Source organism: Epinephelus fuscoguttatus, linkage group LG7 (genome assembly GCF_011397635.1).
Source record: "Epinephelus fuscoguttatus linkage group LG7, E.fuscoguttatus.final_Chr_v1".
Classification (NCBI taxonomy): Eukaryota; Metazoa; Chordata; class Actinopteri; order Perciformes; family Serranidae; genus Epinephelus; species Epinephelus fuscoguttatus.
In genome coordinates this window covers 30,768,983-30,783,051 of record NC_064758.1, presented here as the reverse complement: position 1 = coordinate 30,783,051, position 14,069 = coordinate 30,768,983, and the positions used below count along the sequence as shown (strand labels likewise).

The 14,069-nt window shown below is 42.5% G+C and overlaps 1 protein-coding gene across 2 annotated transcripts in view; it reads left to right on the top strand.

The window, feature by feature from the left end:
- fbln2 (fibulin 2) overlaps nt 1-14,069 on the top strand; it is a 33,773-nt gene extending 19,704 nt beyond the window's left edge. For both annotated transcript variants that reach the window (XM_049581281.1, XM_049581280.1), the window contains exons 7-17: nt 174-284; nt 841-942; nt 1,755-1,886; nt 5,653-5,790; nt 7,321-7,461; nt 7,828-7,956; nt 8,586-8,711; nt 9,111-9,227; nt 9,336-9,464; nt 9,857-9,980; nt 11,912-14,069. In XM_049581281.1, the coding sequence (XP_049437238.1) occupies nt 174-284; nt 841-942; nt 1,755-1,886; nt 5,653-5,790; nt 7,321-7,461; nt 7,828-7,956; nt 8,586-8,711; nt 9,111-9,227; nt 9,336-9,464; nt 9,857-9,980; nt 11,912-12,269 (1,607 nt within the window). In that variant the 3' untranslated portion in view covers nt 12,270-14,069. The remainder of the gene's footprint in view (nt 1-173; nt 285-840; nt 943-1,754; nt 1,887-5,652; nt 5,791-7,320; nt 7,462-7,827; nt 7,957-8,585; nt 8,712-9,110; nt 9,228-9,335; nt 9,465-9,856; nt 9,981-11,911) is intronic.

The window sequence follows — 14,069 nt, the reverse complement described above, 5'->3', positions numbered from 1 at the left end:
TCACCGCATTTACAACTTTCATCTGTAGCTGCTATCCTCATATCGTCAGATGAAGACGCAGGAATTGCACAAAGCTTAAGCCTCTAACTAAGGCAGCAGTAGATTGAGAGGTGGAATCCTTGATTACAGTGTAATTCATCACCCCTGTGATGGGATTATTCATGTTTCTGCAGAGACGGTGGACGAGGAGAACAGACTGAAGGAGGATGACAGAGCAGCAGCGGAGCCCACTTCACCGCTTCCGCCCCCCACCCAGCCCACTGTCCCACTCAACCCCTGTGAAGGTTAGAAACACACAGCTTAATGAGAGGAGAGGGAGCTGCAGGCGTGACAGCCCACGAGCAGCACTTTCATTCATCCTTACATCTTAATGGGAAACTGGAGCAGGCATCTTGATGCAGTCGAATATGTTTAGAGGAGAAGCCGGCGCCGGGTGCTATAGATTGACATGTTATTATGTCAAGCTCACCCTTTCCGTGAAATGTAATTGTGCCGCAAATGTCAAACACAAGCAGTGAGATGGTATCAAAGGTTAGTTTGTTTTCAGCATGGAGTTCTCCATATCATAATCTGCACAGGGTCACTTTTTGTTTGTCATGTTTGGTTGCCATGACACCAGGGTGGAGGTCTACCACACTGCAGGCCAAAAGTAGGAAATACAATATGACCAGGTCAGGGATCAACCTGGAAAAAGGAAATGAGCAAACGGCAATACAGTCAATAATGTTCTGTCTCCCACCCAGAGACACAAAGCTCTCCTCTGTTTCACCCTAAATGTTGTTGCGTGTAGTGGCAGTGCAGCATGTTTCATTTGACCTCACTGTACGGTATTATTTTCAGGAAACGGCCCATGTGAGCAACACTGCACCTCAGTGGGCGGAAGGCCACAATGCTCCTGTTTCCCAGGATTCTCCCTTACATCTGATGGACGCTCCTGCGAGGGTAAGGAACCAAAACTTGGTTATAATGCTGAAAACATTTTCTCACCTCACAGCAGGGGTAGCATGTGGAAATTTTGTGCAATCATAGAGGTGAAAAATGGCTCGCAATTTCAGCCCTCATTTCAGTCGTCTGTCTCAGCCAGAGGGGTTCCAGCCGAGGAGAGTTTCTTGGCACGACTGTCCGCCGCTGATTTGTCTTTTTTCTCTAATCAGCGCCTCTAGATGTGCAGAGGAGATACAGCCCTAATCCCCTTCACTCTCCACAACACACTGTGATGCAGAAAAATAAAATATATAAATGGGAGACGTTTCTTTTCATCTTGTTCCTGAACTGAGTCTCCATACCAGAGGGATCATCCCAGCAATCCATGCATTATCACGACGTATCTCACCTCAACTGCATCCCATATGTACTCTTTATTTCCACTCAGAATGGTGGCTGACTGTGTTTTATTACAATACTGATCAGCTCTATGTGTCTAAGCTGTCTCCCTGCGGATATATCTTTAAGTTAAGCCATAACCTGTCTCCTGCGTGACAGCCACAAACTGTGGCAGTGACACACAGAGTACTTCAGTGTGGTGACAAATTTCTCATTGTGTGGAGGTTATACCCAGTGGCCTTGCCCCTAATCTTTCTCCCAGAGGAGGGTCCGACCTGTCTCTTTAATCCGCTTCTAACTGCAGACTGCTACACACAGACCACAGCTCCGTATTTTTGTACATCTCCGTCTTCTACTGTGCACTTTTCATTATTTATTCTCTTTCTTCACACCGGCACTTTTGTCTGTTATTCATTTTTTTAAACACCCAGACATAAATGAGTGTTTGTCCGTGAGGGCCTGCCAGTTGAATGAGCGCTGCGTGAATACTGCAGGGAGTTACATCTGTCAGAGACCGATCACATGTCCCCCAGGATACCAGATCAACAATGGCATTTGCAAAGGTACTGTACGCCTTTTCAGCATCAAAGTGTTCACGTCCATCATAACACTGTGAATATGTTGTAAATACCAGCAGGAGAGCATTTGTATTACTGCATGTTCACAATGTAAGGAAAGCACATTGTTCAGGCAAACAATCACTTTTCACCACCCCTGAGAGTAAGAATCGAAAATGAGATTTTTTTTTAATTCTTCCCATCTACTGATTATGCAATTTCACATGTGAGCACACAGACAAGAGGGAGTAATATGAAACGTTACTCCAGAGGGCGATTTCCATAGTATTTTCATGGTGTTAATTCTCAAGATGAAGAGCTGCTTGACTTGTCTTCGTGGGTGGCGCTCAACTTTGAGATGCAATAGTAAACCTCCCAATACGTCTCATTATTTCCATGCGCCATAAATTGAGCCTGTGCAGAGGTCTCATTCATAAAGCAGCAGCAGCAGCAGTGTTCAGGAAGAGGGACCCCTAAGATGAGTCTTAGATGTGCTGGAAGTGCTGTTTGCCGCTGCAGATGGCTTTCATCGGGCTCAAGGAGACTCAGCTAATCTGCAGCTCCTTGTGAACTTAAAGAATATTTAATCAGGCAAAATGAGCATTTAACTAGAATGTATGTTTAAGGGTAAGGCTCCAAACAGCTGCCACTTCAGGGAGTGGGAAAAAATGTCTTTGTGCTGCGCTACCTATTCCCTATTCTTGGCTTACTGAGACACTGTAATGAAACTTCTCTTGCCCCCTGAAGCAAAATCACTGCACAGGGAGAAACTGAATTGTGTCCCTCTCCCTTCTCTGAACAGAATGACGCAGCTAAGACCAAGAATTAATTGTGCGATCCTCCATTAATATTCACTGTCCTCCTAACTCAGCCAAAAAATCCCACCCTTTCTTTTCGGTGTCAAAGGAGATGTCATACACATATTACCCAAATCAGTGCAACTTCCTCTTTCTGTTATAGCAGTGTCTTATTTCAGATCTTGGCACATAATCATCAAATTTAAACTTTTCCCCCATCAAATAGGAATTGCTAGTAGCTAAGGGGGCGCACACAACTGACTCAGTAGTTCATGGTAACATTACACTTCCTGTTTACATTATCTAAAACATAGTGAGGGGATAAGGGCCAAAACTTATAAACGTAAGTTATGAATCTACGAAAAAAGGCCTTTTTATATTTTACACAATCAGTAGATTTTTGACAGCGCTAAGGCAGAGAATGACCTGTCCTCATGGTTGTTATATCCCTGTTATATAATAATGATATACTAATATTCTAATCCGTGCAGTCATATTTCATTTCATAAATATCATTAAAAAAAACCTTTAGAAAGAGGCACACATGACCAAGCACCTACAGTCACACCAGTGGCTCTTTGACGCTGCACTTAAAGGAGCTCTATGTAATACTTATAGCATTAACCTTTTGAAATCTGGAGTGACATAACTTTTCTTATGCAGCTTTCAGATGCCTTTCGTAAGTATTTAAGCCTTTGAAGCTTGAAGTAAATCAGTGCAGTTTCTTTTAAAAACGTGGGGAAAAAGGCAATGAGCAACTTACCAAGAAATGTCCCACAAATTGCAAATGCTTAATAGATTTAGAAAATTATTTTGAAAAGGCTGGGGGAAAAAAGAAAAAAACCTTTATACTAATTTTCTTGTTTTTAATTTTCTCTTTTTACTAATTTCTTGGGGTCATTTCTTCTTTCAGTGCTCATTGCCTTAGTCCCATGTTTTTTTTTGTTTTTTTTTTTAAGAAAGCAAGCCAGTTTGCTCAGGTTTTAAAGGGTTAATTTAGCAGCAAACATTTGCTATGTAAATATATAGTGGATTAATGGCATCTTGAGCAGAGATGGAGGTGACGCTACCTCTGTGTGTTGTAAACCAAGAGACACTGTTTGTTGTTGTGATAGACGGTCCAACAGCATGTGCATGTTAGTGGATGTGACTCTCTTGTGTGCATCCCAGTGGTTAGTTGATCACCAACCTTATGCAGTGAGTTGCCACTTGGGATGGCAGCAGCATGGAAGCATAGCACCCACCCTCCAGTACACCCCCAGTTAACATTGTTAGATCTATTGTCACTGACATTGTTAGCACTGTTTGCGGTGTTTGCACCTTTAGCGGCTAGCCACCGGCCCAGCTGCCTTCATGTAGAGAGCTATGTGAGCCTCTGTATCATTGAGACACTCTGAATATCATATAGAGCTCCTTTAGGTTGACGCCAGCATGACGACATCACAATCACACTGCCATGCTGCTGATATTTAGCAGGTATAATGTTCACCATCTTTTTACTTTGTTAGCATGCAAACGCTTGGTAATCAGCACTAAACACAGCTGTGGTTGATGGGAATGTCATTAGTCTTGCAGGTGTTTAGTCATTAGCTGAAAATATTAGACAAATTAAACATTTGACTCAATGAAGGCACGAGATGAAAGGTCAGAGGATCCCCAAAGTTATTACAGTTCGTCTTGGGGGGGAGATGAATGTCATGGCAGTCACTCAAAATCACATCTCAGGTGGTGGAGGTGCGAGAGGAAAATTTAGAGGATCACCAAAGCTACAAAGTCATAAATCCCTGCAATTTGATAGCAGTCCATCCAATAACTGTTTGCGTATTTTAATCTGGATCGACGTGTTAGATCAACAGAGCAGCATTGCCCTGCACAGAGCCTAGCTAAAAACCCAGACCATTTAAAATTACAAAAAAGTCTTTTGTATTCATAAAATGTATCCTTGCACATGCATGGTATCTTGATGGCGCTTCAGCCAGACATATTCTGGATAAAACAATATATCACACACCCTGCTAATGCATGCACTGACTGTGCCATGAGCCTGTAAATAAAGGGAGCAGAAACAGTGGAAAAACACAGCCAAGGGTTAAATTTTCAGGAGGTCATGGCCAATCTCTCACACATTTATCCTGCTTCCTGGCTTTTCTCTCTCTCTGTCTCCGTCGGTGTCGGACTCACTCAGCTCCTGCCGACTCTGCCAGGCTTGTGACAGCAGCAAGATGCTCAATCACGATCTGCTGTTTAGAGACCTACCCTATATCAGCAGGGCTGCTCGCCAGAGCTGTTTGAGGCCTCTGTACAGCAATTACGGGGGTAAAATCATGCAGGCCTGCTTGAAAATATAAGACACTCATGCATTATGCACACACACACACACACACACACACACACACACACACACACACATGCACCACATTTTGTGTTCCTTTGAGATTTTGATTTCCCCCCAGCTTTGGTTCATACTACAGCAGCAGATGTGGAAGGCTGATTGACAGGAGGTGAATCCCTCAGTAGACAGGTGTTAGTGGACTCTGGGGAGGAATATTCTGCAGTGCTCATTCACACTCTGCACATGAGGGCTACTGCATGTGACTCCTGCTGCTTTCACTCATTAGATAAATCCATCTTACCGAAATAATAACTGTCATTGAGGCCATTTTGGTTATAACAAGAGTAATTAGCATAGATAAGAATTCTGAGTTGTAATACAATTATTTTGCTCTTGATTAACTTGTAGGGTATTGACAGGGAGAGCTTTATGATAGATGTATACCTGCGCAGTCTGCCATTTAACCACAGTGCCATCCAGTGGCGAAATGTGGTATTACATGCATGTATCACAGCATGCACTGTAGTTAACACGTTGTGGATTATTAGACTGAGACTAATAACATTTGATTTGTGCTTATTTGCAATTAATCATGTGTTCAGTCCTCGTTCATTCATTCTCATTTATTGATCTCCATCCTCAGACATCAATGAGTGTGTGCAGGGGACCCATAACTGTGGGCTCGGCTTTGAGTGTGTGAACACAGAGGGCTCGTTCAGGTGCAACCCCAGACCTCAATGTCCTGTGGGCTATAACCGGGACGCACAGGGCATGTGTGTAGGTAAGAGAAATCACTTCCTTACTGTGATGGTTACGTAATTGCTTTTCCAATTACAGCGAGGTCTGCAAAAGTCTTGGGCAAACGATTTAGGGCATGTATGCAGGTTTTCATTCAGTTACTCTTTTTTTTCCCTCATTTAATTGTGCTTATGGAGGAAATAAACTGATGAAGTGTTTTTTGGTGTCATTGAATATGGATTAAATTGTATATAACAAGCCAACAAGGCCTTGTTTTCAGTGGGCGGCTAGATGGAGTCACAGAAAATTTGACTGGCACACCAAAAAAACAAAAGTTACAACTGAATTCTATCTGAATTTCAGGAATTTGATTGTGCTGTTGAAGCATATAGGCTAGTAAAAGCTGTATCAGTATGAGAGTTAAGGAAACTGATACTGATGTGCTTTGTTTTTTTGCATTTTACAGTTGCATAGACCTACAGGATATCGGCACATTTTGAGTCCCACAACAGTCCTGCTTTAATGTGTGATGTACCCATACATGTTACGCAATTCATTGTTCTCCAAATAGGCTGTTGTCCTTTTCCTTAATTTTAAGGACTACATTGATTGTCAGGAACATAACATTTACTGGGAACAAGCCCTCTCTAATTTAGCTGAGACTCGAGAGTACCAATAGAACCCATTTTCATTCCTTGAGGTGAGAGTTCAAGGGACCTATTTGAAAACGGCCATGCCAGTTGTTCCTTTGCCAAAATTTAGCCCAGCTTTGTAACATCATTTAGCCCCTTTCCTGACAAGCTATGCAGACATGGTTGGTACCAATGGATACCTAAGGTTGTCCTGTTCTATGCGATACCACTACCTTTGTGCTAGCATGAAAAATGAGCATACCACAGCCTCTTCAATACCGTAAAGTCAGCCTTGAATTATTTTCACCAGGAGGGCCAGTAGTAAGGGGGCGCCATTGTATAAGGGAGGCCATGACCCCCCTGCCCCCCCTCACTGCTTGTTTTATATAACATTTAGTATTGTTTTTGTTTTTTGAGATTCCAATCTTGTTCCCAAGCACAAGTGATTGAACCAAGTCAAGTATGAAATTTCCCCACAGGTGAATCATAGTCTGCTGTTGCACGCCGTGCAGGTGAATCAGTGAGGCTGCAGTGACAGAGGGGTTAAAAGCCACACAGACAGGAGATCAGACAGGTTGCTGTTAGGGGCTGCGGAGGGGTGGATAAAAGCCAATCCTCTGTCCTCCTCCAGTACAAACTGATGCTGTGGAATTAGCCCCCAGGGGCAGGAACTGGGGCATGTCGAGGCAGCCGACGCCCCTGTGAAAAGGAGTGTAAAAGAAATGCTCCGAGAAATGAGAAAATTGAGAAAATGTCAGACACGCACAACAAAGCTATCCGAGGGAATGCGACTGTGTGATGTGTGTTTGCTTTGATATCACGGTGTGGCTAAAGAGCTGCCCTCTGGTCTCTCGTGCTCTGCCTTTGTGCCTTTGTGTTTTTCTTCTTCTTCTTCTGTCTTTCTTCATCTTCATCTCCCTCCGTCTCTCTTTCTGCAACAGACATTGACGAGTGTGCCGCTTCGCCCCAGCCATGTGGTCTGGCATTTAACTGCGCCAACACTGTGGGATCCTACATGTGCCATAGGAAGATAATTTGCAGCCGTGGCTATCATGCCAGTCCTGATGGCTCCACATGTATTGGTATGATTTGTGGTTTTTACACATGAAGACTGTGTAATCTGATGATTTTATATACAAACCTGAAGACGTTGATGCAATTCAGGCGAGAGAGGCTCCTGGCAAAAACCTCTTGAACAATTTCAGCTGGTTGCAATCTGCATTCCTCACCACTAGATGGCTCTATATCCTACACACTGCTCCTTTAAATTACAAAGAATGATGATATTTTTGAGTGTTTTTTCCATTGCAGTAAAGAATTAATCTTATTCCACACACTAAGGAGACTGTCAAAATACTAACAACAAACATTCCTTCATGGCAGCTGAATGTCATCTTTGTCATTTTATTGATTTCTCCGTCTCTTTACTATTCATGTGTGTCTCGCAGATGTGGACGAGTGTCAGAGCGGTCTGCATCGATGTGGAGAGGGCCAGCTGTGCCACAATCTGCCTGGCTCATATCGTTGTGAATGCCAGACAGGCTATCAGTATGACTCATTCAGAAGAATGTGTGTAGGTATGTTAGACATCATTCACATCACCATGCAGAGGAAGCGCACATGCTGCACATACAGCAGAACAGAAAGAAAGGTGGAGCTTTGTACATTTTGTCTTTTCTCCCTTGTCCCTCAGTTTCATGCTCGTTCTCTTCCCTCCTTCCCTTCCTCTCGCTCTTCATCACTTTCGCACTACTGTACAGCCACCCCTCTTCTTTGTCTGCCTCTTCTGCTGCTCCTGTTTATTATTCTGCGGTGGGAGAGCTGCTGCTGTATGCCAGCCTCTGCTGCTGGCTCCTGCAGTAGCCACTGGGCCGATCATGTCTCCTGCTGCAGAGGACCCTCGTTCTGCCCCTGCCGCCGCTGCTGCTGCTGCTGCTCCCTCTGTTTGTGATTCACTGTGTTGTGACTCTCATAATAATGGACTCTGCTCAAGTGTTTAGACTATCAGCAGGCAGCTGGTCCCCTCACATCACACTCTCGTTGACATGCACTCAAACACGCACAGGCATGCAAACGTATACGCCGTCGTGCAGGGCAACAGACCAGCTCATGCTTGGTTGCATGCGTGCCCTCGCACATATGGGTGCATACACACAAATGCAATACACACTTACAGCGGTGTGATGACACTGCTTCTTCTTCTCAGATGTAAATGAGTGCTGGCGCTACCCAGGCCGCCTGTGTGCCCAGACCTGCGAGAACACCCCAGGCTCCTATGAATGCTCGTGTACAACTGGCTTCCGCTTATCCGGCGATGGAAAGAACTGTGAAGGTGTGTGTGTGTATGATTGTCTGCCTGGGTGTGCGTACATCCATGTGTACATGTCGATGCTTGCGGTTGTATGTTTTTGTGAATCTGCGCGTGAAAATATGCCTGTGTGTGTGTGTGTGTGTTTGTTGGTGTGCCAGGTTTGTGTGTGTGTGTGTGTGCAGATTCCTAGACTGAGCTGATATTAAAGCTGGCCACTGTACAGCAGCATATTGCTGAAGAGGGATGGCAGCGAGGGGTGTTAGTGTTGCACTGTATATCATGCCATGCCTTAAAGCACAAACCAGTAAAAACATAATTGGCTTAATAACAACATGGTGTTTATATGTTAGGATAAAAACACTGAGAATCCTTTGATCAAGTGGATTGTGACAGTAATGAGCTCTAACCTCTAATCTCCAGATATGAATGAGTGTTTGGCCAGCCCATGCAGCCAGGAGTGTGCCAACATCTATGGTTCCTACCAGTGCTACTGCAGACAGGGCTACTACCTCCGGGAGGACGGGCACACCTGCGAAGGTGGGGCACACTCTATTACACATCACAAATACCACATTTATACCAAACATATGCTTGGACAAGTTTACGAATCAATCTCACATGATTTATTTCCTCTCTGCCGTTCAGACATCGACGAGTGCTCCCAGAGCATTGGCCATCTGTGTACCTACAAGTGTGTGAACGTTCCTGGCAGTTACCAGTGTGCTTGTCCTGAGCATGGCTACACCATGTCTCCAAATGGGCGCTCTTGCAGAGGTGAACACCCCTCTATGAAACAAAACCAACTCAATGCATGCACTCGCTGTGCTGCAGCTGCTTCACTGCAAGTGCACCTCATTGAGTTCAGCTTGGAAATAGATTTTAAAACAGCTCTGCACCCGTTTAACTCCACATAGAGTGTATAGTTACGGTTATGCTCAGATAAATATAATTGGTACTTTTACAGTGGCTCAGTAATTACACAGACTGTAAAACTTTATTGGCCTAAAAATCTTGTCGCGCTAATTTGAATTTTTTACCCGAGCAGTTTTTCGTCTCACATGTTTCAGCAATGAGGCCTTTCCTCAAAGTTCAATTACGCTGTGACGAACGCATTTCCTCGACTGCAGGCAGTAAACCAGCCCTTGTGCATTAACTGTGTGTTTTAGATATTGACGAGTGCGCCACAGGGGCCCATAACTGCTCTCTAGCTGAGACCTGCTACAACATCCAAGGAGGGTATCGCTGCCTTTCTCTCGACTGTCCACCAAACTACCGCAAAGGGACAGACACGTAAGTGCTGAAATCGGTTCAAAACCCATTCCGCTGCTCAGTAAGATGCCTCATTGACCTTTCTGTTAGCATTTTGTGATTCATATGAGGCTGGATTATTCTGTAAAGGATAGTTTTTTATTTGAAAGCAAGAAGAGGGAGAGGAGTGAAAGGAAAAGAAAATCAGTAACACTTTCTATAAAGACCACATAGTGCATTATGGGGGCATTCATAGTGAGCTATAAAGCATTTGTAATCCTTTATGACTGCACTCATGAACATGCTTTCTGATGTACTACATTAACAGTCATAAAACATTATAGATGTCACATAACAATGAATTACAAGTTCAGGTAACATATGGCTGACTGTTGGGGCTGATAATATATGACTATCTATACACACTTCCACAGTCAACTGTTGTAGGAACTCACAATATGCTGCAATAGTACATGCACTATCATAAGTTACCATTGTGTTTTTAAGTAAAGTGAAGTATATATTGATGCATCTCTAATAATGCATGCTTCATTATGATGTTTCATTGCTGGTAAAGTGAAGATATTAGACAGTTTAAAAAGAGGCACAAAGAAAGTATCTTTACTGGTACAGAAATGATTAGGAGGGATGTAAAGTGCACTCAGGGTGAGACTGTTGTCTGTATTCTCAATTTGTATCTTTGTATTTGTTTAATACACGGGGTGAAATTGGTTATCAGGTATTAAGAAGTGCAGGTGGTGTGGAGTGTATTTATGTAGTAGTCTGATTAGTGATGGATGAGTATAGTTTGTGGTTGGAGGTAGGGCTAGACAAGCATGTTGCTTCTTCCTGCTCCTTTTCGGACATGAAATGTTCATTTATGTTTCTCATTTTAAGTCTGTCCATAATTTATTCTTTGTCTCTGTTTTTGTGTTTTTTTTCCCTACAATATATTTTATTTGTTTTTTAAATGTTTGAATATATAAAATAATTAAATAAATAAGTATAAAGTGAAGTGTAATGCATTTTCATGCATTTAAAATAATCTATGCTGCTTCATAAGTGGTTGTTATGGAAAATGCCAAAATGCTAACACACCTATACTATATATACAAAGTAAGAAAAAGACTTCATTCAATAGAAGCAATGACACTGGATGTTCTAACAAACCATTAACAACTGTCTGTATGCAGCCAGTGCTCCAAGTGGGTCGGTACTCACCTCTCTGTGTTTTACTCCTCGTTGTATCATGACTTTTTCTTGCCCACCGCCACTTCTCTCAAGCTGCTGGTACTCTTCTCTGCCCTCTCCGTATCTAGTTCTCTGGGTGATTCATAATGGCCCTAAATAAACGCATTACCCAGAGGACACTGGGGGGCACCACATGGGCCACTCAGGGAGCAGTACTTGACGCTCACCTGTTCCCATTCTTGTCTCGTAAATTGCATCCATGTTGGCGGCCAGTCTTTGTCACTTAACATTATTATAATGCTGGCCGTGCTCCAGAGGGGCAAGAGGACGCGGACAGAGCGGGAGTTAAATCCTGTGTCACTAAATGCAAGCTAATGTTCGTGTCACTCCCACCGCCCACCCCCGCTTGATAAACACGCCAACATGTGAACAAGGGGAGTACCAGCACTTATGTTCTTTCACCCCAAGCACTGCATGCAGCCGCTGCAATGTGTGAACCCATTATGAACCCCTTCACACATACACACACACACACACACATTATAAGTCATATCTATACTGTGTGCATTATGTGTGTGTTTTAAGCACAGTCATAATCATTATGAATGCATTATAATTCACTATGAATGCCCCCATGATGCACTGTAAATATGGTCTTCATAGAAAGTGTCTCTGAAAAATATATTCTGAATTATACCAGGACTTTATATGTCTCATGTTGAGCATGCTGAAATGCCTTGGTGCTCTACAAATAAAGTTTTCCTTCTCTGTGTCCCTTGTAGGCGCTGTGAGCGCATCAGCTGTCCCAACTACCTGGACTGTCAAAACTCCCCTCTGAGAATCACCTACTACTACCTCAGCTTCCAGTCCAACATCGTCGTCCCTGCTCAGATCTTCCGCATCGGACCCTCTCCCGCCTACTCGGGAGACAACGTCATCGTGACCATCACGCAGGGAAATGAGGAAAACTACTTCAGCACCCGGAAGCTGAACGCCTACACGGGCGCTGTGTACTTAAATCGACAGGTCGAGGGTCCCAGGGATTTCTCGATCACTGTGGAGATGAAGCTTTGGAGACAGGGGACGTTTACCACTTTCCAGGCCAGGATCTTCGTCTTCATCACGGCCAACTCACTCTAACAGTGAGAGACGTGCTGTGGCCACCATGGACCTTTTCCGATAACACTATTTAACAATGTTATAAAGTATACCACTGTCTGTCATGATTGGTTTGAGTAGTTAATCTCGCTTGTGTCCAGTCCAGTCGAAGTTCATTTTAAAGGGACAGTGCACCCCAAAGTCAAATATACATATCTTTCCTCTTACCTGTGGTGCTGTTTATCAGCCTAGATTGTTTTGGTGTTAGTTGCTGAGTGTTGGAGATATCAGCTGTAGAGATGTCTGTAATGGAACTAGATGGCACTCAGCTTGTGGTGCTCAAAGTGCCAAAAAAATACATTTGAAAAACTCAACAGCAATGTGTCTTTCCAGAAATCATGACTCAGTTACTCAAGATAATCCACAGACCTTGTTGTGAGCAGTTTCCCATAGGGACTACTTTCTTTCTACAGAGCTCACACAACAACCTCTGCTCTGAAAAAAGTGTGCATCTACTCATGGACGAGAGGCTTGTGCTCTTGACAGCCCGAGATATTAACATTAATGGCATCCCACTTAGCTTAGCTGTAATTTTAGCTAGCTCAGTGGTGCTAGATGAGGATGCACACCTCCTTCCATGCAAAAAATAGTCCCTACATGAAATTGCTCACAACAAGGTCTGTGGATTATCTTGAGTATGCGATCATGATTTCTGGAAAGAGACATTGCTGTTGTGGTTTTCAAATGTATTTTTTTGGCACTTTGAGCACCACAAGCCGAGTGCCATCTAGATCCATTATATTTGAGAAAAGGTAGACATGTCTAAGACTCAACAACTCACACCAAATTAATGTATTTTGATAAATAGCACTACAGGTAAGAGGAATATGTATATGTATACTTGATTCCGGGGTGAACTGTCCCTTTAAAGCATTGCTGTAAAAGTAGTGGAGTATTCAAAAAGGCTTTTGAGTCTGTTTTCACCGCGACTGCATGTAATATCAAAATTATCTTTTCTTTTATTACCACTTCTCAGTTGAGTTGTTACTGTATGTCATTAATTTCCACGGTTCAAGAGATCCATGCAAAACACATTCCATATTTTCCAAAACCCATTAAAATCTGAATCCAAACATAATAACACAAACATATTTATTTTACCAGCAGAATGAAACAATTTGCTGATTATCTCGACCAGATGTGAGTAAAGCATTAAAATGATAACTGGCTTCTAGCTTCAGCCCAGCTCTTCTTCTTTTTTGTCATAATGAGAGACTTGTATCCCAGTTTTGTGCTCATATCATCCTGTTATCAGATGGTGATGTGTAGTTTGATCACTCTGTGGTGAAAGCAGAGACAAAGTGTCTTGTAAGAGTTTGCATCTCGGTGTCGCAACTTTTCTTTTACCCCGCGCTGCTGTTTTTGTTTTGTCCTCAAAGTATTTTATATTATATAATTTTGTATCACTCTATATGCTGTATTTTTGTATCCCTGTAATCAGACGCAGTATTGATGGATGTATTATATTTTTATGCTAGATTCATAAATTGCAAAGTATTTTAGTAAAACATTAAAAAACACAAATGTAGTTTGGCGAGGACTGGTTAATTTTGTGCACTGTTAGGAGGGATGTTATTTTTAATTATTGATTTAATTAATTATTATTATTACTATTATTATTAATTTTTATAACTATTACACTAATTATTTTATTGTATTAATTTTAATTAATTAATTAATTATTTGTTTTCTTAATTTGCATTTAAAAAAATATTTGACAGTAATAATGGAGTTATACATCATAAAAAAGAAAGAACAGGAAGAAAAAATAATCAAGAAATA